Source organism: Dasypus novemcinctus, chromosome 27, assembly GCF_030445035.2.
Source record: "Dasypus novemcinctus isolate mDasNov1 chromosome 27, mDasNov1.1.hap2, whole genome shotgun sequence".
Classification (NCBI taxonomy): domain Eukaryota; kingdom Metazoa; phylum Chordata; class Mammalia; order Cingulata; family Dasypodidae; genus Dasypus; species Dasypus novemcinctus.
In genome coordinates this window covers 2324561-2352346 of record NC_080699.1, presented here as the reverse complement: position 1 = coordinate 2352346, position 27786 = coordinate 2324561, and the positions used below count along the sequence as shown (strand labels likewise).

General features: G+C 42.2%; 1 protein-coding gene across 2 annotated transcripts in view; it reads left to right on the top strand.

The window, feature by feature from the left end:
* MTMR2 (myotubularin related protein 2) overlaps positions 1-24798 on the top strand; it is a 106224-nt gene extending 81426 nt beyond the window's left edge. For both annotated transcript variants that reach the window (XM_023585968.3, XM_023585967.3), the window contains 8 exons: positions 7286-7435; positions 8218-8406; positions 12627-12812; positions 15002-15208; positions 18235-18327; positions 20961-21074; positions 22349-22525; positions 24388-24798. In XM_023585968.3, the coding sequence (XP_023441736.2) occupies positions 7286-7435; positions 8218-8406; positions 12627-12812; positions 15002-15208; positions 18235-18327; positions 20961-21074; positions 22349-22525; positions 24388-24549 (1278 nt within the window). In that variant the 3' untranslated portion in view covers positions 24550-24798. The remainder of the gene's footprint in view (positions 1-7285; positions 7436-8217; positions 8407-12626; positions 12813-15001; positions 15209-18234; positions 18328-20960; positions 21075-22348; positions 22526-24387) is intronic.
* The last annotated feature ends 2988 nt before the right edge of the window (positions 24799-27786 follow it).

Sequence of the window (27786 nt, the reverse complement as noted above, 5' to 3'; positions counted from 1 at the left end):
GCTAACTCAGTTGTTCCTCTAGTGCTCAGAAAGATATACAGTTGAACACAGATTCGTTAAATGATATAGTCAAGGCCTACTTATTAAAGAAAAAAATTGGAGAGAGAAAAAAATGCTTATATTCATATGTCACAACCAAACCCTGTATTCTTTTACTTTTAGAATTAATACAGTACCAACTTTGCTTTTGCTACAAAACAAATGATAGTCCATAAATTGTGTTATATTTTTCCCATTTAACACCACATTCTTAACAGTAGTAGAACATTCCTGTATTTATATTAACCATAACCCTCATCTACTTCCAAAATCTTTGTTATACATTCCAAATATTATCCTCCACCTGTCTTCCAACTAACATTAATCTTCCTAAACTCCTCATTTCAGTCACAATCACATCCATAAATCAAGTTTGTTCAGTACATTACAGTGTGTTACCATCAAGTCAAATCATTTCCACACACTTACATTTCACCTTATTAAACATTCTTTATATGTACAGCATCTTCTCCCCCTTCTCATTCCACATTCCATTTCCCACCAACCTACACTTCATAGTCCCAACTTCATAAGTCTGCTTGTTGTATTTGCTTCATATCAGTGAGACCATACAAATATGTATCCTTTTGTGTCTGGCTTTTTTCACTCAACATAATATCCTCAAGGTGCCTCCATGTTATCATATGCTTCCCCAGTTGATTTCTTCTTACAGCTGAGTAATATTCCATTTTATGAATATACCACATCTTGTTTATCCATTCATTGGTTGACGGACACTTAGGTTGTTTCCATCTTTTAGCGACTGTTAATAAGGCCACTTTGAACACTGGTGTGCAAATATCTGTTTGCATCCTTGCTTTCAGTTCTTCTAAATATATTCCTAGTAGTGTGATTGCTAGATCATATGGCACTTTTATATTTAGTTTCCAGAGGAAATGCCAGATAGTCTTCCATAGAGGCACCATTTTACATCCCATTAACAGTGAAGGAGTGTTCCTATTTCTCTATATCCTCTCTAGCACTTGGTTTTCTATTTTTATTAATGGCTATTCTGTATGGTGTGAGATGATATCTCATTGTAGTATTGATCTGCATTTCCCTGCCAGCTAGTGATGTTGAACATTGTTTCTTCTGTTTTTTGGCCATTTGTATATCTACTTTGGAAAAATGTCTGTTCAATTCTTTTCCCATTTTTTAATGGGGTTGCTTGTCTTTTTATTGTTGAGTCGAACGATCTTTTTATATAACATGGACATCATACCCATATCAGATATGTGGTTTCCAAATATTTTCTCCCATTTGGGTAGGCTGCCTATTTCCCTTCTTGACAAAGTCTTTTGAAGAACAAAAGTGTTGAATTTATCTATTTTTTCTTTTGTTGCTACTGCTTTAGGTATAAGGTTGAAGAAACCATCACCAAGCACAAGATCTTGAAGATGTTTCCCCTCATTTTCTTCTAAGAGTTTTATGGTTCTAGTTTTTATATTTAGGCCCTTGATCCATTTTGAATTAACCCTTGCATAAGGTGTGAAATAAGGGTCTCTTTCTTTCTTTAGATTTGGATATCCAGTATTCTCACACCATTTGTTGAATAGGCTGTTCTGACCCAGCTGAATGGGTTTGACAGCTTTGTTGAAAATCCCTTGGCCATAGATATGAGGGTCTGTTTCTGAACCCTGATTTGATTCCATTGGTCAGTCTGTCTGTCTTTATGCCAGTACTGTTCTATTTTTTATCACTGTAACTAGATAATATGCTTTAAAATCTGGAAGTGAGAGTCTTCGCACTTCATTTGTCTTCTTAAAGAAATTTTTGGGCTCTTTGAGGGCCTTACCCTTCCAAATAAATTTAATAATTGGCTTTTCATTAATTGGCTTTTCCAATTCTACAAAGAAGGATATTGGAATTTTTATTGGGATTGCATTAAATCTGTAGATCATTTTGGGTAGAATTGGCATCTTAATGATATTTAGCTTCCAACCCATGAACACGGAATATTCTTCCATTTATTTAAGTCATCATGGCTTTCTTTTGGCAATGTTCTATAGTTTTCTGAATACAGGTCCTTAATGTCCTTGGTTAAATTTATTTCCAAATATTTGATTCATTTAGTTGCTATCATAAATGGGATTTTTTTCCTGACTTCCTCTGATTGATCATTAGTAGTGTATAGAAATGCTATTGATTTTTGCATATTAATCTTTTATCCTGCCACATTGCTGAAATTGTCTGTAAGTTCTAATAGTTTCGTTGTAGAATTTTTGGTATTTCCTAAGTATAGGATCATATCATCAGCAAATAACAAAAGTTTTGCTTCTTCCTTTCCTATTTGGGTGCCTTTCATTTTTTTTTCTTGTCTAATTGCTCTAGCTAGAATTTCTAGAACAATATTGAATAACAGTGGTTAGAGTGGGCATCCTTGTCTTGTCTTGATCTCACTGTGAAAGGTTTTGGTCTTTCACCATTAGGTACAATCAATGTTAACTTTGGGTTTTTCATATTTGCATTTTATCATATTGAGAAAGTTTCCTTTTCCTATTTCTGAAGTATTTTTTATCAAGAAAGGATGTTTTATTTTCTCAGATGCTTTTTCTGCTTCAGTTGAAATGCATGTGATATTTTTCTTCAATTTATTAATGTGTTATATTACACTGATTGATTTTCTTATGCTGGAGAGCCTTGTATATCTGATCTAAAGTCCACTTGATCATGGTGTCTAATTTTTTTTATGTGTTTTTTGGTTTCATTTAGCAAGTATTTTGTTGAAGATATTTACATCCATATTCATTAAAGAAATTGGTCTGTAATTTCTTTTTTCATGTTATCTTTATTTGGCTTTGGTATTAGAGTGACGTTAGCTTCATACGGTGAGTCTGTAGTGTTCCTTCTTGTTCAATTTTTTTGGAAGAGGTTGAGCAAGATTAGTATTAAATCTTTAAATGGTAGAAGTCACCTGTGAATTCAATGTTTTCTAGTTTGTTGGCATACAGATCTCTTATGATCCCTTATTTCTGTTGGGTCAGTGGTAATGTCACCCTTCTCATTTCTGATTTTATTTATTTGCATCTCCTTTTTTTTCTTTGTTAATCTAGCTAAAGGTGTGGTGATTTTGTTGATCTTAAAGAACTAACTTTTAGTTCTGTTACTTTTCCCTGTTGCCTTTTTTATCTGTTTCATTAATTGCTGTCCTAATCTTTATTATTTCTTTCTGCTTGCTTTGGGATTGGGTTGCTGTTCTTTTTCTCATTCCTCTAAGTGGAATTAAGTCTTTGATTAGAGTTCTTTCTTCTTTAATACAAGCATTGAGGACTATAAATGTCACTGTCAGCAGTGCCTTTGCTATATTCCATTAATTTTGGTATGTTGTGTTCTCATTTTCATTTGTCTTGAGCTATTTACTGATTTCTCTTATAATTTCTTCTTTAGCCCACTGATTATTTAAGAGTGTATTCTTAAACTCCATATATTTGTGTGTTTTTGCTTTTTCTGCTTGGTATTAATTTCCAACTTAATACCATTATGGTGGGAGAAAGTGTTTTCTATAATCATGTTTTAAAATTTATTGATATCCAACTTAAGTCCCAGCATATGGTTAATCCTGGAGAAGGATCCATGAGCACTTGAGAAGAATGTATATCCTGCTGTTTTGGTGTGTAATCCTCTTTAAATGTCTGTTAGATCTAGTTCATTTATCATATTATTTAAGTGCTCAGTTTCCTTATTTATTCTCTGTCCAGATGTTCTATCTAATGCTGAGTATGGTGTGTTGAAGTCTTCAACTATTATTATAGACATTTATTTTTCCCTTCAGTTTTGCCTTCAGTGTGCCTTATGTATTTTGGGGCATCTATGTTAGGTGCATAAATATTTATTATTATTTCTTTTTGCTAAATTGTCACTTTTATTAATATGTAGTAACCTACTTTATCTCTTATAAGAGTATTACATTTAAAATCTGTTTATCCCCACTCTTTTTTTTTTATTGCTATTGGCAAGAAATATCTTTTTCCAACCTTTCCTTTTCAGCATGATTGTTTCCTCACATCTAAGGTGAGTCTCTTGTAGACAACAAATAGATCGTGCATGTTTTTTCATCCATTCTATCAGGCTGTCTTTCAATTGGGGAGTTAAATCCATTAACATTCATTGTTACTACTATAAAAGAGTTGTTTACTTCATTCATTTTATCCTTTGACTTTCTGTTGTCATATCTGACTATTGTCTTTTAACACTTTTGATTTCTCTTACATATGTTCTTCATTCTACACTCTGCCACAGGACTCTCCCTTGTCTTTTCTTTTCAGGCTGTAACATACCCTTTAATATTGCTTGTAGATTCAGTCTCTTGGTAACAAACTCTCAATTTTTGTTTATCTGTGAAGACTTTAAACTTGCCTTCATTTCTGAAGGTTAGTTTTGCTGGATTAAAAAACTCTTGGCTGGCAGTTCTTCTTTTCCAGTACCTTAAATATGTTGTACCACTGCCTTCTTGCCTCCATCGTTTCTGAGGAGAGATGGGCACTTCACCTTATTGAGGCTCCTTGTGCATTGCTTTTCTCTTGCTGCTTTAAGAATCCTCTCTGTCTTTGGCCTTTGACATTCTGAATAGTAGCTGTCTCAGAGGAGGTCTGTTAGGATTTATTCTGTTTTGGGTATGTTGTCCTTCCTGAATAGTCATATTCATGTCTTTTGTAGGGGTTGGAAAATTTTTGGTATTTCCTCAAATATTCTTTCTCCTGTCCTTTCAATTTTAAATGCTCTATCTTTGAATTCATTTATTCAGTCTTCTGACATTTCAAATCTGCTGTTATATACCTCTGAAGTATTTTTAATTTCATCCATTGTCCTATAAACTCTGTTAGTTTTTCTGTTTTTTTGTTTCTGTAGGCTTTCAAATTGTTCTTTATATTCACACAGTGTTGCCTTAATATCCTTTCTCTCTTAGTCATATTTTCCTTCATCTCTTTAAATTGGTACAGGAAGTTTGTTTGAACATCTTTACTAGCTGTCTTAAACCCTGAGTCTCATCTAGATTCTTGGCTTGTTCCTTTGGCTGGACCACCTCTTCCTCTTTCTTCACGTGGGTCTTGTATTTTGCTGATACTGGGCATCTGCTTATGTTGGTGATTGTGCTCTTTGATCCATTTCTCTTTCTTGCCCGGTGGTTTTATTTCATGGCTTTTTTGATTTTTACTTTAAATTTTTCTAAAACTTGAATATTGCCCTGTTTAAGTAATCACAGCTGAGGCAGGCAGCCGCCAATGGGGCCCGACCAGGTCCACCGGGCAGGGAAAGAAAGGGAGAGACCAGGCATCTTCCTGCACCTTCCCAGCCGGCCAGCAGCAGTGCTCCTTGGCATCCCTTCAGTTTCCATGCACTCTTCTGAACCACACTTTGCCCTCAGCTGCGCCCTCCTCTTCCATTGGAGGAGTCTACCCTTTCCCTTGTCTGTTGGCCGCTCAGCCGGCTCTGCCGAGGTTGCTCGCCTTGGCGTAAGGGTGTGTGGCGTTCCAGCCACCATCAACATGCAGTTTTCCTTCTGGCCTCTCCATCTCTGCATCCCCAGTCCCTCCTGGCCTGCAGGGCCCACAGAGCGGCCCTCTCAGACTGCCCCTATGCTGTCTCCTTATTTTGCGAGAGAGCCACACCCTGCTGAGCTGTTCTGATGCCATCGTGGCCTGGCACAGTCACTTTGACTCTTGAAGGGTTACTGTGGAGGCAGCATGAAGAATGAATTGCAGAGAGACAAGACGAGATGGGAAAGACGTGGTGACGGCTTGAGCAAGGGCAGTGGTGGTAGGTACTGAGAGAAGTGGGCAGACTTGTATCTCTGGTACTTGTGGAATAAAAGTCATGGAAATTGGCCAGTGACTGGATTTAGGGGTAAAGGAGAGGGAAGAGTTGAAGATGATATCTAAGTCTCTTGCTTGAGTACCACCTCTTTAAACTTTCCAATTCATTGTAGTTTTAATAAAAGTGTGTATATTTTTAAACCTCTTAACTAAACCTTTCTAATTTCTGGAAATAAGCAGGGATCTTACCTGCAAAGAGGTCTAAAGTTATATAAACTAGAGGGAAGGAGAAGTGTAGGTCATGGGGGCAATTTTGGGATCAGGCTAGAAATGGGCTAAGTAGGATAGAAGGTGCTAATGAAGACAGGTTAGGGAGAGAATGAAAACTGTTAGTAACATTTACCACATGGGTTCTGGATGGAATCTTCTTTCTCAATTTTAATATCCTCCTATTCTGGCAACAGCTTAGGAAATACTGCTTTAAAGGAGAGTGCATTCTACCCTTTGATTTCAGCTTTTTGTAACAATTTAAGTGAGCCAGATAGTAATTTTTCTTGAGGAACAGTGTAGTTTTATATAAAAAGGATAGGTTTGGGATTTATATGGAATTCCCTATTCCACTTCCTAATGCAGAGCTTTGGTTAAGTTAGAGTCTGTGCCATGGTTTCTTCGTCTATTAAATGAAGTTTGTAAAAACTGAACACAGTAATGTTATGTGTAGAAAGGGTGGCATAGAGCCTACACATAGCAGATGCTCGTTGGGCGCACGTGATAATCACTACACTGCGGAAACCTGAGCAGATGCTCATTAAGTGTATTTTTCATTATAATTTTGTTTCTTTTAACTGTCTTTTTCTGTTCAGTTCCATGCTTTGCGTCCTCAGGAATTATGTACATGTATTTTATTTGCTGTGATGGCTTTGTCTGCTGTGGAGTGGAGGAGTCTTACTTAGGTGTCTCACTCTGCGTTAGAACTCTGTGAACAGCAGGCGAGGACCACGTGAGAGCTCAATGGCGGGTGGGTTTCAGAACTTAGTGTTCCTCTTGCCTGCTGTCTCCTCCTGTCGTGGCTTCCTGTCTTCCGGCATGTTTGGGTGACTCCTCATTAAGGCTCCCATGTGGACTGATCTCAGCCACATTCTGCTGGGACTCGCGGAGGAGACCTCCAGCCCCTCACACCAAGGAAGGCCGTCCTTCCCCAGGAGGGAGCGCTTGGGTTCCTCCCCGCTGCCCCTGCCTTCCACAGCCCCCACACTCAGTCAGTGCCTCATGGTTACTGCATCCGTTAATGTGGCCTTGGGTGCCAGAGTGAGCACGGAGAGCCCTGCAGGAGAATGGCCCGTGCTGCGGCCTGGTCCCCAGAGGCAGGCAGCCGCTCTCCCAGCAGCTCCAGAGCTGGGCTGGGGCGAGGCGGATGGCTGCTCTTATGATGCCTTTAATTTCTAGTTAGGTTTAATTTCTAGTAATTTGTCTTATGCTTTATTTCTTATTAGGGAGTTCCTAATGAAAGCTGGAGAATAACTAAGATAAACGAGCGATACGAGCTGTGTGACACGTACCCTGCCCTCTTGGTGGTGCCAGCAAATATTCCTGATGAAGACTTGAAGAGAGTGGCATCATTCAGGTCCAGGGGCCGGATCCCAGTGAGTAGGGAGCTCTGACAAGACACTGCACATGCTTCCCTCTGCACATGAGGACATTCTCGTACATTTTGTACATTTTTGTATTGGGATTAATGAATGGAGGAATGGAGAGCTCACATGGAAAGCAAGCACAAACGGTTGCAGGGTAAAAGTAGATACAGCAGTAGTTCTTTCATTGGGAATATTGGATACTGAGACTTAGTAAAACTGAAACTTGAGGAAAGTCAGAGAGCTTTCTGGAGAGTATGCCATGGAGAAATGCAGGATTCTTAACTGGAAAACAAAGTTGGCTTTGTGCATTTGTCACTATTTATTTATTTTATTATGCATTCTTTAGTTTTGGTGATATATGTTCTTTTCCTTTAAGTCCTAGAAAGAAACTTTGCAAATTTTTGATGAATGATTAGATTCTAGATACATCAGCTCAACTAATTTAAGGTACTAGATTCCTAGGTTCTGTAGACCTAACAGGCAGTTTTGCTGATAGATTAATAAAACTTAAAAGCAGAGTTTACCTGGCCCCCTTTTAATGTGTTTTGTTTTCATTCTAGAGATAACACTTCCCGAGAATCTATCAGTAGCAATCAAAATCAAGGCCAGGTTTTCCATGTGCCAGAATTGGCTTGAAAGAAAGGCCCTGATTTTGTAGGAGCCTCAGGTATCCCTTCGTGGCCAGGCTTTGAATCCATTTAGAAAGCAAAGCGTTATAGGCTAGTGTCACTGAGGAGAATTAGAGACAGAGAAGCATATAAAGAGTGTGTCACCATTTCTTCCCCGTCCAGGTTTTGTCTTGGATTCACCCTGAAAGTCAAGCCACGATCACGCGGTGCAGCCAGCCCATGGTGGGCGTGAGTGGGAAGCGGAGCAAGGAGGACGAGAAGTACCTCCAAGCCGTCATGGACTCCAACGCCCAGTCTCATAAGATCCTTATATTCGATGCCCGGCCAAGTGTCAATGCCATTGCCAATAAGGTGAGATGGCCTCACCTTCAGATAATTAAGACTTTACCAACAGTTTGATGTGAAGAATCTGCCCGTCAGGCCGGGGTCGTGGGGTAGAGCAGATTGCTGTCCTGCTCCTGTGAGCCTTGGAGTGGTTTCAATTTTCAGGTCTCAGTTTTCTCGTTTGTAAGGTAGGAATAATGATAGCCAATAGGTTGTTTTAGGGGCAGAAAAGCATCTAATAAAAATAGATGTTCCAGGAAGAAGGCGTTGGAGAAGGTGGGCGAGGCTCCCCACTCGTACAGAAGCAGTGAAGGAGTCTATAAACAGCTCTCCACCAACAGTTTAGACCCCGAAGAGTGGACGGACACAGCAGAGAGACACAGCAGCTACCCACACTGACCAAGAAAACTTACACGATCTCAGTAAGCCAATAACTAGTGAAGAGGTTGAATCACTCATCAAAACCTTCCAAAAAGGAGAAGCCCAGGGCCAGTTGGCCTCACTGGGGAATTTCACCAAACACCCCAAGAAGAGTTAACACCAGTCCTACCTAGACTCTTCCAAAAATTAAAGAGGAGGAAATACTCCCTGATTCATTCTACAATGCCAACATCACCTTCACACTTAGGTCAAATAAGGATACCATAAGAAAATTACAGAACAATGTCTCCTATGAATATAGGTGCAAAAATCCTCATCAGGGAGCAAACGTGGCGCAAGTGGTTGAATGCCTGCTTCCCACATGGGAGGTCCCGGGTTTGGTTCCTGGAAGCTCCTAAAAAAAAACAAACAACAAGCAAACAAACGAAAAGACCAACTTAGGGGAGCCAATGTGGCTCAGTGGTTGAGCGCTGGCTTCCCACATACAAGGTACCGGGTTCAATCTCCAGTCCCCAGTACCTTAAAAACAAAAATCCTCAACAAAATATGAGCAGACCAAATCCAACAGCACGTTAATTAAAAGATTTTCATACCATGGTAAATTGGGATTTATCCCAGCAATGCAAGGGTGGTTGAATATAGGGAAATCAATTACTGTAACCCACCCTTATTAACAGAGCAAACGGGAAAGCCACATGACCATCTCAGCTGACGCAGAAACCTCCCCTTTGGAAACTAGGAATGGAAGGAAAACTTCATTTTCTTTTGGCCTAAAGTTTTAAAAATTCTGATGATAATCTTTATTTATTTCCCTTACAAGCCTCTTTTTTACCTGGCTGTCCAAAGGATTTTCTTTTTTTCTTTCAAGTCCACTTTGTTTTGGCAGCATCTGTTTTCATGGTAGGTGTTCTGGGTGTTCTCAGGTACACATGATGCTTTTTCCACTTGTAATTTCCCCTTTTTCCTTTAATTTTATGACATTTTCTTTCACTCCCAGTGTTCTGCTTCCTTGTTAGGGCTCCTTGAACGCTTTCTGTGTCTTAGTTTCTCCTTGGTTTTTAAGTCTCCCTTGTCACCTGCCATTTCTTTTAAGTTATTACGTGTTGTATTATTTGTACTTTTGCTCCTTCTAATTTAGTCTTCATTTCTGGTTTGTTTCTGAGTTCTATCACTTTATTTCTGAGTTTTTCTTACTCTGATTTCTCTTTTGTCTTAACGCCTGGTATTTTTAAAGTGTCTTTTAGTTTGCTTGAAGGTAGGTTTTAGTTTCTGTCTGTTTTGGGGCATGTTCTGTAGGGGTGTTATTCTGCTGCTTATTCTCTTTTATTTTAGTATAGCTCATACAGGATCTGATCTTTTCATGAATTATTTCCCTGTACTTTTAGAAGGATGCAGATTCAGTTAGGAAGTGGGGCTCATGTGTTAGGAGTCCTGACTTCCCTGCGCTTCTCTTCTGAAGATGATCAGCCTTAGAAGTCGCGAGGTCTTGCTGAGATTTCCTGGGCCATCTCATCTCTCCCCAGAGGCCCAGCCCCCATTAATACTTTTATCTGGATCTCCTCTCTCTGTCTCTGTCCTTGCCGTGCTTGGTTTTGGTCTTGCTCCTGGGTGATCAGCAGGAGCGCTCAGAAAGGTTTGACTGCACCCCTTAGGGCTGCCGTGGGCCCTGGGCACACTGGCTGGGAGGACGACAAGCCCGTCCCGGGCCAGCTGCCCCTCTCAGCTGTGCTGGGCATTCCTGGAGCTGGGGAAGAAGAAGGGCAAGCTGAGGAGACAGCAGATCTCCCATATGTGCTCTTGGGCCCTGTTGTTAGTCAGCCAAAGGGGTGCTCATGCAAAATACCAGGAATTGGTTGGTTTTTAGAGGGTATTTGGGGTAGATGCCAGGCCGTAAGCATAAGTTACTTCCCTCACCAAAGTCTATTGTCACGTGTTGGAGCAAGATGGCTGCTGACATCTGTGGGGGTTCAGGCTTCTGGGGTTTTTCCCTTCCAGGGTCTTGCTTCTCTCTGGGTTCAGGCTTCCTGGGTTCCTTTCTTCCTGGAGCTTGCTTCTCTTTCCTCTGCAAGCTTCCTTCCTGGGACTCCAGCTTAAGGCTTCAGCATCAAACTCCAACGTCAAAAACCCTCAACTCTGTCCTTTGCCATGCCTTTTATCTGTGCGTCCCCACCCACCAAGGGGGGGGGACTCAACGCCCTAATGATGTGGCCCAATCAAAGCCCTAATCATAACTTAATCACACCCAGGTACAGACAAGATTACAGACGTAATCCAGTGTCTACTTTTGGAATCATAACCATATCAAACTGCTCCAGGCCCCTCCGAGCCGGCGCTGTCCTCTGCTTCCTCCACACCCAGCCTTAGGCCCACGGCTCTTGGGTTTGGGCCTCACCCTCCTGCTGGTGCTTTGGCTTGGTGGCACTTGGCCCACTTCATTCCATTCACATGAGGGCTGTGAGTGGGCTTTGTGTCACTATCTAGTGGCTCTTTTTAAAAAAAATTTTTTATTGATAACAGCTTTGAGAAGGAATTCTCATGCTGTAGAATTCATACTTTCAAACTGTGTAAATCCATGTTTTCAGTATATTCATAGACTTAGGAACCATCACTGTTTTAATTCCAGAGCATTTTCACCTTGTTTTGTGACAGGTTCTTTGAGGCTGCTGCTGCTGCCGTCTTTCCAGATTGCAGTAGATTTGAGTAGAAAATACCTTCACCCCTAATTTGTCCTACTCTTTCTTCAAAAATAATTGTCAGTAGGCATCCACTGAGACACTGCTGGTTTTATAAGTGTGCCAGTCCCGATCCAAACCATTCCCTGGATCATCAGAAAGGAAGCCAACGTCTGTTCGTTTGGCATTGGGGAGTTGCTGAGTTTTGTTTTCCAAGGGGCGAGTCACATCATCACTTTATGTGACTGCAGCGACTGCACCAGTATTTTCTTAATTTCTTCCTAGTATGCTTTAGGTGACATGCTTGTTCCAACCCCCCCCTTAGTGTTTTTGTTTTGTTTTAATATATTTTTTATTTATTTTTAAAAGATACATAGATCACACAAAATGTTACATTAAAAAATACAGGAGGTTCCCATATGCCCCACTCCCCACACCCCCCACTCCTCCCACATCAACAGCCTTTTCCATCATTGTGGCACATTCACTGCATTTGATGAATATGTTTTGGAGCACTGCTGCACTGCACGGATTATAGTTGGTAATGTGGTTTTATCTATAGTGCAAGTAAAGACAGTATTTTATTCATAAAATAGAAAAAATAATTAGGTTCTCCTTTCCACCCCGAGCTTATTTTTGGACACCAAATAATTACTCATATTTTAAAATCTTTGTCTTCTGTAAATTTAAGTCTTTGAGGAGAACAGTATAATATAGAATTGTGTGCTTTTATAGTTCTTTTTATTTAAAAAGCATTCTGTAGTTAAAGAGAGCCAGTCATTGTGATTGCAAAGCATTCTGCAAACACTCAGATTAAGATGAAGTGTAGAGGAAGGGATGTGAAGAAGCACAGGCCAGCGGTGAACCAGCCAGCTGTCCCTGCAAGTGGAGCCGCCGCTGGCAAATCCAGAAAGCAGGATGTGATGGGGGTGAGATTCGAAGTGTGGGCAGGGAGAATTTAGCGCTTTAAAATTGAAGTGTGCTCCTAAGAGTTTTTGACAGCCACCTGAGGGTCAGAGTGAAGCAGAGGTGGAGAGTGGCTGTGCTGAGTTGCCCTGCGCCGTCCCTGTCCTCCCACAGCGTTCTCCTGGTCGTCTTTCACCTGCTGGGCACTGACGACACTTTTGCATGGATACCTTACATGCAGTGGATGTGCCTTCATTTGTGATTTCCTGCGATGTGTGCTTTGTCCAGGCAAAGGGCGGTGGTTATGAGAGTGAAGATGCCTATCAAAATGCAGAGCTGGTTTTTCTGGATATCCACAACATTCATGTGATGAGAGAGTCGTTACGGAAACTGAAGGAGATCGTGTACCCCAACATTGAGGAAACGCATTGGTTGTCTAACCTGGAGTCTACTCATTGGCTGGAGCATATTAAGGTGTGTATGTTGCTGTTTCTTATACTACCAGAGAATAGCAAACAAGGACTTGTTCTGGCTCTTTGCCTACGCTTGTAGTCAACATGAAGGTATCTTTCTAAACAAGTGAAAAACGGATAACTTCTTTGATAATTAGAAATACGTGTGCATTTTGATGCTCAGATGATTTTGTTTCCTGTGCTGTGCGTTTGGTTCTGCTGTGCTTCTCCCTGCCGCTGTCCGTCCTCTGGGTGCCACCTGCCCGTCACATCCAGGTCCATGTCTCATTTCTCCCAGAAGTCTTCCCAGCTCACATCCACTTCCTTTTTCTCTGTCGCCTTCACTTTACTTTTCCCCCATTTCATCAGGTACTACCCTGCACTTCATTTAATTGTGTAATTTTAACTCCTGTAGACCAAGAAGAGAGAAATCATGTTTTTTATGCCCCTGCAGGAGCTAGGATACATCTTATGTATGACATAGGCACCCAGTCAGTGCCTGCTGCCTGACTGGGGAAGTTAAGGCCATCTGGTCAGGGAGTTGAGGTGGGGAAGCTCATGTGGGGTGCCCTTGGAGTGCTGCACCCGTCGTTGGAGGCTCCCAGGCCGACACCAATTTGCCTTATGTGCTGTCATGTTGGAACATCAAATGTTACTTTAGTTCGTGTAGTTAGGGATGTTTTCAGATGTGGTCTGAATTTCTATAATGTACCTTATCAATGTGTAGATTTTTGTAACCAATATATATAAATATTTTGAAATAGTGGAAAATAGGATCTTTCATGTTAGGCAGGAACTGACTTACATTAAAATTTCTAAAATTCAGGCAGAATTTGAAGAGAAAACCAGACTGAACTGATGAGAACGCTGACTGTAGCCCGTCTCTATTCCTCTTTATCTTCCCAAGCTTAGGGCCTCCTCAGGTAGAGATCGCGGCCCTGCAGCCCACCTGTGCAAGGCCGTGGTGTGCGGGGCCTGACCTGGAGCCAGCTCAGCCTGCCCCTTCCCTCCTGAGGACCCCAGGCCAGCTCCCCAGCAGGGCCACGTTGTCAGGGCTGGGCAGGGCTGCTGAGCCTCCGGCGCTGCTCCCACTCCTCCAAGCCGCTCAGCCACCTGCTCAGCACCTGCTCAGCACCTGCTCAGGCAGGCCTTCCCCAGCCCCTCTCTAAAAGGCTGTCCTACGCCCCCCGTGCCCGGGAGGGAGCGTAGGGGCAGCCCCCCAGGTAGAGCATAAAAGTTCACGGCACAGGGGCCTTGTCTGTCCTGCTCACTGCCATACCTCCAGCACCTGGAGCAGCAGCGCCTTCACACTTTATGAATGAAGCCCGCAATCTGCGGGCCCTCTAGGCAAGGCTTCTAAGCCTCTGGGTGGCTGGATCTGCGCCGAGCCCTGCGTGGAGCTTGTGTTAGTGGAGCCAGTCGGGCAGCCTTGTTCCGGTGGCGCTCGCAGGCGGCTGGTACCCAGTCAGGGCCAAGGCCGCTTCAGAGCCACCGTCGGCGCATGCCGCAGTGAGGACCGCAGGGACACGCCTGGGAGCGCTGGCCGGGTAGCCGTTTCCTCTGTCCTGACCCGTGTCGTGGTGCGCACCGGTCTTGGGGAAGCGCTGGCCGTCGCACAGAAGGATGGGTGCGATAGCACGTTAGCCTTTCGTTTCTTTTTTGGGTGTATCTCATTTTGTCTAGTTTCACTGACGATCGTTTTCAGAGAAGTTGTTTTGCAGATAGGCTGTGCATACTTCATCTTTGGTTAGAACAATAAAATAAATGCTACGGAATATTTTAGAAGAGATTCAATCTTATTGCTTTCAGGTTCTTCTAATTTGTTAGTAAGCTTTGTTTGACATAATAGATAAGGATGGTCTTGGCATATCAATTACTCTTATTTAGATGATTTTGGAATGGTTGAAGATTCTTAGAGACAGATCTCTTAGCACGGAATCCCTTTTTTCCTCTTCATACTGTCAATTTGTTGAGGGCCCAGGTACATTTATTTCAGTTTTAAAATTCATCAGGGTCAGCATTGATGGGATCTTTCTCCAGTTTTAAAGCAAAATTTATATGACTTCTACCATTTATACAAATTCCTAGCAGGAAGGGGCAGATAGTTTTTTTCCCTCGTGTTACTGAAGACAGCTGTCCCCGAGCAGTCGCTGTTAATGACCTCTGAAGGAGGAGGCAGGATTCCTTTAAACGCCCTTGCCCGTTCTGCAGCTGATTCTTGCGGGCGCCCTCCGGATTGCCGACAGGGTGGAGTCGGGGAAGACCTCAGTGGTGGTGCACTGCAGCGACGGCTGGGACCGCACGGCGCAGCTCACCGCGCTGGCCATGCTCATGCTGGACGGCCACTACCGCACCGTGCGCGGCTTCGAGGTCCTGGTGGAGAAGGAGTGGCTGAGCTTCGGGCATCGCTTCCAGCTCGTGAGTACAGCGCTTGCTCCTGGCGGCTCAGGGCAGCGCCCGTGAGGCGTGAGAACGACGCCTTGTATGCATTACACGTTCTTCCAAAAACTGACGGTTCTCCTTGCGCAGTCCACTCCTCAGGGGCCCTCTCTTCGGAACGCATCAGGCCGCTCTCCTGTAACCCGGCAGCCCGGGAGGCCGGCGGCAGGAGGCTGTTCTCAAACGACGGCTGGTACTCGAGGGAACGGCCTGGAACGGCCAGGCTCTCGGAGCTTCACTGCAGGCTGGTTGTGTTTGAGAGTGGCTGTCGGTCCCGCCACCCAAAACCTTCAGGTCTCCCTGTGAGCACCCCTTCTCTGGGATCGTTTCTCGTTAGACTGAACGACTCTGGCTGTCCGGTTGTCACCTGGACTTTTCCAGGCTCTCTCCAGGTGTCGTGCCCAGAACCACCCAGTTTCATAAATCGAGGAAGGGCTGTTACATCCTTTCTGCATTTGCTTCTTAGTTAAATAATACTTTGGATTCATGGAGCTTTTAACTTAAGCCATGCTCGTGTGGTTTTCAGCCGCACCAAGCTAAGTAGTGGATGGAACACTAAACTTGGAACCGGAAGACTTGGAGACAGTGGCGTGTGGCTCTGTCTTCATACGTGTTACCCCTTGTGCGTGTTTTCATTCCAAAACTGTGGGAGCGAAGCGTAGGAGTGTTCTCCCGGGAACGAGGGCTGGAGTGAATGGAATTTCCAGGTGGGAATGAGTATGGCAGGAGGAGACCTGAGGGAGGGGTGGGTTTAAGGAGTCGTTCTGAGGGCGCACAGTGTCGCGGGCTCCAAGCCGCCGTCTTCCCAGGCTGGCGAAAAACCTCCGACACAGGTTGGACAGGTGCCACCCGTGACGGCAGCCTTCGCACCAGAGTTCCAGGAGCACGGGTAGTGCCGACGCCCCTGACCCTGTCCTTTAGTTCCGGCGGTTTCCAGGGAGCACGGGCAGTGCCGACGCCCCTGACCCTGTCCGCTAGTTCCAGTGGTTTCCAGGGAGCACGGGCAGTGCTCATAAATAACTGGAAGGCACAGGCACTTAGAGTTGGTCTGCTCTTTTGAACTGTTAAATAAAGTTGGCAATCTGTGCCAACTGCTCTGAGGGTTCACATTTTTCAGTTTATTTTAAAGTGCTCTTATCATGAAAGGACCAGTAAAAAAATGCTTACTTCAAAGAAAGAAATTTTAAGTCAGTCACTCTTGTACATGTTTATATAATATGGTGACAATCATAAACATTTTCAGTTGTAGTGTGAAATTGCTGTGGATTCCTAAGTTGCTGATTGTGATCACCTAATCAAATCTTCCCCTACTTATCTAAAAGCAGATTGTTCATTACTAAAGGGCATCCAATAAGAAGATTATGCTCTCATTGGTAATATAGGGCAGTGATTTCTCAAACTTTTTGGTTTCAGGACCCCTTTACACCCTTAACAATTGTTTACAATCCCAAGGAACTTAATGTAGTTTATACCTGTCAATATTTGCCATATTAGAATTTAAAGAAATTTAAATATTAACTTAAAATAAGTCTGTTATGTTAACATTTTAATGAGAAATAACTTTCCCAAAACAGAAAGAAAGTTTAAAAAGAACAGTGACATTGTTTCACAGTTTTCAAATTTCTTTAATTTTTGCCTTAAGGAGGGTAGCTGAATTTTCATTTCTGCTTCTGCATTCAGTCTGCTATGCTATGTTTTGTTGGTTCACATATATGAAGAAAAGCTGACTGCACAGTGATAAGTAGGTAGCAAAGGAAAGAATATTTCAAGTTTTTTCATATAATTGTGGATATTTATATCTTTGATACTACACCAAAATTTGGCAAGTAGTAGTTTCTTAGAGGTTAGTTACATTATGAAATCTGAAACCAAATTGATGAATTTTTTTGTATTTTGTTCCTTTATGTTCCATTAGTTTGTCTTGCAATTTTAATAGATTTTTTTACCCATGTGTGATTTTGTAACATCATGTATTCCTTATTTAGAAAATACTGGCTCACTGAGTTATATAATTTCAAAAGTTTTTTTTATACAATATCATAAAATCACATTACTGTCTCCTGATTTTATCAGACAGGTCTTTATGTGTCTGTTTTTCACTCAAAAGCTTGAATATGATTTGGCAGCAAATACTGTCCATTCCTTTCCTTGAAGTGACAGGTTCACTTTGTTCATTAAAAAAGAAAAAGTCTGCCAGATAGCCAGGTCCTTAACCATAATTCATCTGTTAGTTCTTTCCAGTAAAAATAATCTGTGCAAACAGTGGCTTCAGCCGTGCTCAAGTGCCAGAGGCTCTTTTCATCACTTGCACCATCAGTGCAAATGCCCAAATACTGAAAACGGCAGATAATGTCTAAATATTATTGTGGGAGCGCTGACCTCGTGGACCTTCCCCGCCCCCGCCCTGCCCCGGGAGGTCCACGGGCCACACGTTTAGGGTAAGGTGGGAGTGCAGCTCCTTCACCTGGAGAAGGCAGGCCCTCCCTTCAGCCTGGGACAAAGGTCCTCAGAGTGGGAAAGAACCGAGAGGGCAGGTCCCAGCACCTGTGGAGGGCGATGTCCAGAGGCTTTTTAGAGTCTGGAAGGTCTGGGCTCCTGCTGATGCAGGCATCCAGGGCGGAGGTGGCCCAGGGCTTCACGCCCCACGTGGGTATTGAGGAGAGGGTCTTCCTGTGGCGGCGGCAGCTCCTGTATCGGGGCTCAGTCTCAGGGGCAACTTCCTGACCGCAGGCGTGACCGCTCCTGCCCTGCGAGGGCCTGGCTTCATTTATTAGCAGCGTGGTGATTTCTGCTGTAACATCTCAGGTCAAACCGTCTGGCAGTGTACGACGAAATGTTCAGAGATTTCTGCTCCATAGGATTATGGGATACTTTTACTTTCTTTGCAATGTTTTTAAACATTTTTCTGACTTTTTTTTATATTGCACAAATGTTCTTTTCATTGGGAAATAAAAATGTTTAGTTGTATTTGAAACAAAGCTCACATCTTGCTCTCTCTGCCTCAGAGAGTCGGTCATGGAGATAAGAATCACGCAGACGCAGACCGGTCTCCTGTTTTCCTCCAGTTCATCGACTGTGTCTGGCAGATGACGAGACAGGTAACTCAGCGGGGCTCGGCGCCCCAGCGCTCAGTCGGGAGGCGTGCTCACTCTTACCCCACATTTCAGTTAAAGTGGAAGTTCTTGTTAGGTTTCCAGGTAGTGGTGCTGCATTCATGGTCACAATGTGAATTAAGTTAAAGGTCGTTATTTGGGAGTAGCATTAATTGATAATTTGACCCCTTTAGCAGTTCGACCTGAGTGGCATTGATAATAGAGTGTTCTTTGTTTTCAGCAATTAATGTTAAATAATAACACACTCAGCTTTAGAAGTTCAACTTTACATTGATCCTTAGGGGAGGTAAAGACATGAGTTGCCTAGGTAACTCAAGCAAAATAAGATCCTATTTTATGTAATTTTAATTATTTTAGAGGGAAAATGTGTTTAGGTAGAAATTAGACAAGTAAATTATGTAATAGATTCCGTTCTTGTTATTAGGCTAGGAGAGAACTATTGTTTTTAGACCTTCTATCAGCTTTCTGCTGCATTTGAAATGTTAATGTAGATGAATTTAGTCTTTTGTAAAGATACTGGTGGAGCTTCTGGGGTCATTCTCTAAGGAGGCAGGGGGTCTGTGTCCTAAAAGTATGACTTTCCTCAAGAAAAGTTACCTCAAAACCCAAAAGTTGGTTGCTACTTATTGGTATGTAAGTTAATTAAATACCCTCAAACAATGGGATGTCCGATTTATTGTCTTTAAGACTGCCACTTGACTATAAAGTAGGACATATGCTGGCTCTATTTGGCTTTAGGACTACGTTTTACTTCAATAAAATTAGACAGTTTCATTAAAAGAAAGTGTTGATCCTCAAGATGAGGTACATCAGTTATACCAGTTATATATTTGTCTTTTTTTTGACCCTGGGTAGGTGGATTATTCCAAATCCTAACGGATAGGCTAAGCAAAATGATGTAGTAAACATATCCACCATGTGCGGAAGCTGGTATTTTAACAAATGTTCTGAAAATACTACCAGTTTCTATAAAATAGGCCTCTGGTGTGTGCGTGGGGCAGAGGGGAGAGATGTGTAGGGTGGTGCATGAGTAATACTTTCACTGCTTGGAGGAGATTGGGACTTTTCCTTTGGAATCAATTGCCTTTGAGCCTGTAACAGGTTCCCTGAATTTTTTTGGGGGGGGGGGGGCAGGTATATGTTCAAAACTAGGATTCACCTTTGACAATTGCCATATTTGGTTTTAAAAATCAAAGCTGGGTGTAGATGTAGCCAGTGGTTGAGCACCTGCTTCCCATGTACGAGGTCCTGGGTTCAATCTCTGGTACCTCCTGAAAAAAATGAAATCTGTCATCAAAGGACTAGGACAGTTCTTTGGAACAATGGGCTACTCTCTTGTAAGGTGCTTCCTTGAAGGGGACAATGTGCTTATATTATATTAGATCACATTTACCAATTACACTCAGTGTTTACATAGAAGAGTGTGTGACATACCTTTCTTCCATTGTAATTGTGTTAACTTTTTAAGTGCTGTATATCTAAACTCATTTTTTAATCCTAATTTTAAGCTTAAATTACTAAATAGAAAATTAGTTTAACTTGTTTGATGGTACTTAAGATAGGTTATAGTGATCAGTCTTCTAGTTATGTTTTTCTTTATATTTTCTCTCTGAACATAGAACAAATTAGTCATACAATTAGCAGTGACCAGTTTTATAAATAATTGAATGCCAGTATAGAGACTTAAACAACCCATTTGTCAAATTGGTATTACCCACCTATGGCTTCCTAAAAGTTAGGTAACTTTCAAGGTCAGGTTGTTTTCATCTCTATCCCTTCTGCATGCAGTTCATGCTGTTAACATTTTTTTAGGAAATAAATACTTGAAAACTATGTTTATTTTCCCAGTCTACAATCCAGAAATTCCTTTTCACAACCCTTAAAGTGGTCCGCGCTTCCACAGAAGCTTCTGAATCATTTCACGTTAGCTGGAGAGGATGGATGAGGTTCCACCTCTCTGGGTCTGAAAGTCTTCCTTTGCTGAGTCGCCAGTATCAGGCTGTTGGTGTGAAATTAAGACCCTCAGCCGAGCTGCTCTCCTGGGTTCAGGGAGGGCGAATCTCCTTCTGGTTAGGATTCTAGATGGCAAAGGGACTCCGTCCACTTTGGCTGGAAGGTCTGTGAAGACACAGAGGCCAGCTTGTTAATTCTGCACATCTGCCACGGATAGTTAGTGGACTGCTGACATTTTCTGGGAACATTATTTTTGGTAATTCCTGAGAACAAAACTGTGCTGTTGGAAGTTTTAAAAAAATCTTACTATGTTGTTTATGGTCATTTTTGGCAGAGAGACCAGAGTTGCCACAATTGCTCAGGTATAAACTTAGCGGCCTGCAAGTTCAGGGCCAGCAGATAGAGGGTATGGAAATGCCTGGCCAAACCATGCACAGCCTTGCTGTCTGTGAAAGAGAGATTGCGGGAGAAAATTGTGCTTACAAAAGTGGTAAAGAGGTTTTTGAACAGAAAAGCAAACAGGCAATGCAGGCATGCCGTAGAAGTAGGTTCCATAGCATTTAGCTTGATTTTAAGAACTATACAAAGGATCTGCCCATGTACAGGGATGCACATACTTGAAAAAAATGTCTCAATTTTGTGTTTTTGTGGTGTTCAATTTGCAGTTTCCTACAGCATTTGAATTCAATGACTATTTTCTCATTACTATTTTGGACCACCTCTATAGCTGTTTATTTGGGACGTTCCTCTGCAACAGTGAGCAGCAGAGAGGAAGAGAGGTAAGAAATGGGCCGTGCGCCTCTCCCCTCCGCCCGTGGCTTTCCCCTAGAGCGCCTTGCGCGGGGGCCCAGCTGCGCAGGCGAGCTTGGTCCTTCCCTGCTGTTTTCTTTCACGTGCTTCCTTCTGTGCACTTGAAGCTGGTCTCTTATGGATGAAGATGGGCCATCTTCCTTCTCTGCTTCGGAGAATTTAGAGCATGGAGTCCCCTGGATTGGTGTCTCCCGCTAGGGATCAATTTTCATTGTAAAAAATGTGGATAGAAAATAGCTCATTCCTATTTTTCTGCAAGATGGTGGCAAAGAATGCTTGTTCCAGAGACAGGCTCAAGTCTTGGAACTGTCATGTGGTTGCGCCTTAGGCACGTTAACTTCTGCCTCCTTAAAACAGGATTGGTGGTACTACTGCTGTGAGGATGAACTGCACAGCACACAAGTAGCGCCAGGTATTAGCTGTGTCCTAGGCTATCAGCTCCTTCTAGTCATCTTTTCATCCCTCGTATCGCCATGATTATTTCGTTGCATAGTAGGCACTGATACTTTATTGAATGTTAGATAGTAGCTAAGATGCCTTAATGGAATTTGCTATATCCTGAATTCTAAAAAATTTAAAAATATTTACATACCATAAAATTGACTCTGAATTTTCCATTATACACCCACTAATACGATCTGATTTCAGAACATCTTCATCATGACCGCCCCTCCCCACTAAGAAGCCCCCCACTCACTAGCAGACACTCCCCATTCTCTCCTTCCCCAGCCCCCAGTAAACATTCTACTTTGCATGGATTTGCCTCTTCCACAGATTTCATAAAAATGGAATCACTCAACGCATGGCCTTTCTGTTCAGCTTCTTTCATTTAACCTACTGTTCTCAAGATTCCTCCATTTGTAGTATGTATATTTCATTCCTTTCAAGGGCTGAAAAATGTTTATTATACCAGTTTATCCATTCATCACTTGCAGGATATTTGGGTTGTTTCTACCTTTTGACTATTATAGATTGTGCTATGAACATTCGGGTACAGGTTTAAACGTTTTTCACTTATTTTGGATATATAATTAGGAGTGGCATTGCTGTGTCATGTGGTAACTCTATGTCTAATTTTTTGAGGAACTGGAGAATGTTTTCCGATATTCAAATTTTAATATAAGCAGGGCTCTCACTAAAGTGCAAAGGTCCTTCCAGGTAGAGATTTTTGATAATCACAAACTGTTTGATGTTTCTAAAATATGGTTTGTGTGGGAGAATCCTCATCCAGTTTTTCTTACAGAATCTTCCCAAAAGGACGGTGTCACTGTGGTCATATATAAACAGCCACCTTGAAGACTTCACCAACCCGCTCTACGGGAGCTATTCCAGCCACGTCCTTTACCCCGTGGCCAGCATGCGCCACCTAGAGCTCTGGGTGGGCTATTACATACGGTGGAATCCACGGATGAAGCCGCAGGTACGTTCTCCAGTGTACAAAGGGAGGTTTCATTAGTGCAACTTTAGAATTATGTTTGTCCCCTGTAAAGCAGCTGGGAAGTTGATGTGTGCTTATTTAAAACTTTCCCCTGTACCCCTTAAAAATTAAATTGTATAGTAGAAAAAGCGCCCACAATGGGATGTCAGTATACACCATTTTCCTTTGTCTGTGCTTGGACAAAGTGCATCTCCTCTCCCCTCCTCTGTAAAATGAAGGTATTGGATGGGATAAGTTCTAGATGTCTTGTCATTTTACTGTGTTGTAGTCAAAAGCCTCACACAATTCTGGTCCATTTTGAAATATTAATATGTTGTAGAATGTGTACTTATTTAAAAGTAAAAAATGTACAACTAAATGAGGGAATTTTTGGGTATAAGCTTTTAAATTACCTTGTTAGCTTAGTTTAATACCTGCCTTCTCTGGAAATACCTCGGGGTATTGGAATACCAATAACCTAGATGTGATCTCAACAGTCTGTAAGTCCCTGAATTTATTAGGTTGGTGCAAAAGGAACTGCGGTTTTGGGCCGTGAATTTTAAATCATTATAACTAGGCTCAAACACATCTTTATTAATCAAAATAGGAACCATTACAATCAACACATTTTTGCCAGTGAGAAATAAGTGTGTTTATTTCTTTAGCATAAAAATCCATGCTTTGGGATTTGATGAACTCTTGGAAAGCACTTTCTGCATCCTGCTGGCTGTGGAAACGTTTTCCCTGCAAAAAGTTGTCATGATGCTTGAAGGAGTGGTGGTCAGTGGCGAGAGGTCAGGTGAATACGGCAGATGAGGCAAAACCTTGTAGCCCAGTTCATTCACCTTTCGAAGCGATGGTTGTGACACGTGCGGTCGAGCATTGTCGTGGAGACTTGGGCCTTTCTGTTGACCCATGCCGGCTGCAGGCTTTGCGGTTTTGGGTGCAGCTGATCGATCTGCTGAGCCTACTTCTCAGATGTAATAGTTTCCTGGGATTCAGAACGCCATAGCGGCTCAGACCTCAGCAGCCCACCCAGCAGGGACCACGAGCTTTTTTTGGTGCAAGTTTGGCTTTGGGAAGCGCTTTGGAGCTTCTTCTCAGTCCAGCCACTGAGCTGGTCGTCACTGGTTGTCGTGTAAAATCCACTTTTCATTGCATGTCACAGTCCGATCGAGAAATGGTTCATTGTTGTTGCATAGAAGAGAAGATGACACTTCAAAATGACAATTTTTTTTATTTTCGGTCAGCTCATGAGGCACCCACTTACCAAGCTTTTTCGCCTTACAATTTGCTTCAAATACCTAACATCGACATTGAGCTCTTCGGCAACTTCGCGTGTCGTGTAAGAGGAGCAGCTTCGATGATTGCTCTCGGTTGGCCTTGTTGACTTCCAGTGGCCAGCGAGTTCGCTCCTCATCTTCAAGGCTCTCGTCGTCTTAGCAGTTCCTGGCCAAAAGCATTGTTGATGTTGCGAGTTGCCTCTGCTGCTTTACGACCCATTTTGAACTGAAATAAGAAAATCTCTTGAATTTGCTTTTTGTCTAACACCATTTCCATAGTCTAAAATATAAAATAAACAGCAAGTAATAAGTCATTAGCAAAAAAAGAAAGCGAGAAATGCACATTAAAATGATGTATAACAACCACATTTATTTAAGAATGTATTTGCAATATCAAACAGTGCAAAACCGCAGTTACTTTTGCACCAACGTAATAATTTCCACCGGTGCACAGGAAATGTGGGTATTGGGCCCCACAGCTGAGAAAACACACATTAGAACATCTGAAACATTTAGAAAATGATTTGACTTTGGATTTGTTCATGACTGCCTGACCTACTTCATGCCGTTTTGCTCTTCTAGGAGCCCATTCACAGCAGATATAAAGAACTTCTTGCTAAACGTGCAGAACTTCAAAAAAAAGTAGAGGAACTACAGAGAGAGATTTCCAACCGCTCGACCTCATCCTCAGAAAGAGCCAGCTCCCCTGCACAGTGTGCCGCTCCCGTCCAGACCGTTGTCTGAAAGCATTTTAGACAGGGCCGTGCCACCTACAGACTCGAGGACAGCGGCAGCTTTGGGAGAAAGTCTTCTGGACTTGGAACCCATCTGTGAGAGAGAGTTCAGTCACTTTATTTATTTTAAATCTCTCTAGGATGTGTTTAATTGTAGCAGTGCAGGTGGCTTAAGTCAGATAACCTGATATATAATTATATGACTATAACACTAACCTTAGAAGGCACCCAAAGGATATTAAAATGCTTCATTCCTGGATCTGAGTGGGAACAAGTTTTTTTTAAAAGAAAAATACTGTCTTAGAAATTTTGACACTTGGTAAAGCTAAAATACAAATTATTTTGAAATGTACCTCTTAAAAGGACAGTCATTAAAGAGGAAGTAGAATCACAAGTGTTCAAATCAGCACCATCAACACTGAGATTCTGTAGTATCGTACCTGTTGGGCCTCTTGGTACCCCTTCCCCATAACGGGGTTTGCTGTTTTGTTGTAATTTATGTTGTAACTCACTTACCTTTGATCACTTCCAACATTCACATTTTCATGTAGTGGTAGTTAAGAATGATTGCTGGTATTGATATACGTATTTAAGGCACATTAGATACCTGTTCCAAAATGACGTCTTCTAGGAGGTGGTGCTGGGTGAAGGGAGACTGGAGGCCGCCCGGGAGCTCAGAGAATCCTGCTTTCACCCTTCACGTTAGCTCCCATTGTCCAGTTATCGGAAACGTCATCTAAGCTATTTTAAGAAACTCATCATCTATTCCATTTCATTTCACTTACATTTTTTTCTGTCCATAGAAGTTAAATGATAAATTTTGAGGTAATACTTAAAAATTTCACTAGAATTGATTTTTTTCTGGTCTCTATAAATAGTGTATGGTAAGAAGAAGTACTATGCTCTTATTTTACATGAACTATTTTACTACTTTTCCCCTTTGCAAATTCTTTAATTCCACTGAATGATTATCTACCAAAGAACACCTTGCATATGAAGATGTCAGTCTCAACCTCAGTAAAGGAAACCTTGCTTCGCTGGTCTGCTCCAGTAAGACCCAGCATTGGTGTAAACTTTTGACTCCCTCCATATAAAGAGCCATACAGAATGTACTACAGCCAGGGAGCTTCTTGTCCCTTGGGGCTTTAATTAAAACTTTGTCCTAAGTTGTTTGCCTTAAGTTTCTTTTGCAGAAGTGTTTAGAAATTTTGTGAGGAAAGAGATGTCTCTGGCGCCCTACCCAGAAATGAAATACTCAGTTTGAAGCCATTTTCCCCCAATGCCCAAATCCAGCAGTCAAGAATATAGTATTCTTTGTTCAGTTAATTCACTGTCATCTGAACCGTAGCCCTGCTCATGGTCTTGTAGAGAAAGTCCTGTCTAATAGTAGTCAATGTTAGCAAACGTGATAAAATGATTTAGCTACTTGAAATTTGTGGTAAGTACCCTATTAATGTTTTCTTAAGTGACCAAAGTTTCCTACTTCAATTAGTTCACAAATTCATTCTCTCCTCTCCATTCCACCATTGTCCTCATTTAAGCCTACTGGTCAAGATAATAGGAAATGAAAAACCAGCTCCTTAAAATTTAAAGCTTCCAGTGTTAATACTTTCACATCCACATCAAATTCCATTCCAAGGCCAGAACTAGTATCTAAGGCAAGTCTGTCCCATCTCTGCTTAAAACCTTCCTGGGACACCTCTTTACCTTGTAGGAGTCTCCACTATAGGGTACAGGCAATGCCTTGGGATGTGTGAAGCGGAGAAAATTCATACTTTTTATATATTTACATAAATAAAACTAACCTTTGGAGTGACAGTTGGATGTTTCGTAGCATACACACATACCTAGGCACGCTCGGAGACTGCAGGCCAGCCCAGCCCATGCAGTGCGTCCCGGGTCGCTTGGTTTCCCAGTGCCTACAAAAGTTCTCACACTACACTGTGTATTCAGTGTGCAGTGTATTATGTACAAGAAAAACGAACCTATCTCAATTAAAAAATATGCCACCACAGCTGATCCTTCAGTGAGTCATCTTTTTGCTGAAGGTTGAGGTAGCTCGTAGCAATTTCGTAAAAGGACAGTGTAGCCTGCTGTACAGCTGACTCTTCCTGCCCCAGCACATTCCTCGGTAGCAGGTGATGGTGCTTGACAGCATTTTACCCACAGACCTTCTTTCAAAATTGGAGTTATCCTCTCAAACTCTGCCCCTGCTTTATCAACCAAGTTGATGTCATATTCTAAATCCTGTTTTCATTTCAGCAGCGTTCACAGTGTCTTCACCAGTAGATTCCACTTCAAGAAACCACATTTTTCATAAAAAGCAACTCGGCAAACATTCAGGTTTTATTTATCATTAGCTTGCAGCGATTACGGCTCCACCTCTAGTTCTAGCTCTTGTGCTCTCTCCACCACATCTGGAGTTACTTTCTCCACTAATTCTTGAATCCCTGAACGCCATCCATGAGGGCTGGAATCCACTTCTCCCAAACTCTTGTTACTACTGTTTCGACCTCCCCCATGAATCACCAGTGTTCTTAGTGGCATCTAGGATGGTGAATCCTTTCCAGAGGTTCTCAATTTACTTGTCCAGATCCATCAGAGCAACCAGTCTGTTCATTCATTCAGCAATCATAAGCTACAGCCTTATGAAGACTCTCTTCCCTTGATCACTTAGAGGTCACTGGAGGGTTGACTGGCCTAACTTCAACATTTTATCTCAGGAAATAGGTCTGAGGAGAGAGAATGAGATGGGGAAAGGCCAGCTGATGTAGCAGTCAGAACACACTATCAGCTAAGCTCACCACCATACGTGGGTGTGGTTCATTGTGTCTCCAATCAATTACAGCAGTAATCTTACATAATAATGACAGTCTGAAATATTGTGAGAATTAGCAAAATGCAACACAGACACACAAAGTAGGCACATGCTGTTGGAAATATGGAGCCCACAGACTGGCTCAATGTAGGGTTGCCACAAACCTTCAATTTGTAAAACATCCAATTACCTGCAAAGCACAATAAAATGAGATATGCCTGTATGTGTACCTCTATAAATATTGGTTCCCAATTATGTTTTTGATCAGAGATGCAGTTTGGAGACCTGTGGCATCAAGTCCAACCTCCTTGGCCTCCTGTGACCTGGTCTCTGCCACCCACCTTCTATGTAGACGGCAGGTTCCTACCTCCCTGCTCAAGTTGATCTGTCTTGTCTTCCTGGAACAAATGTTCTCACTGGGGCTAACTC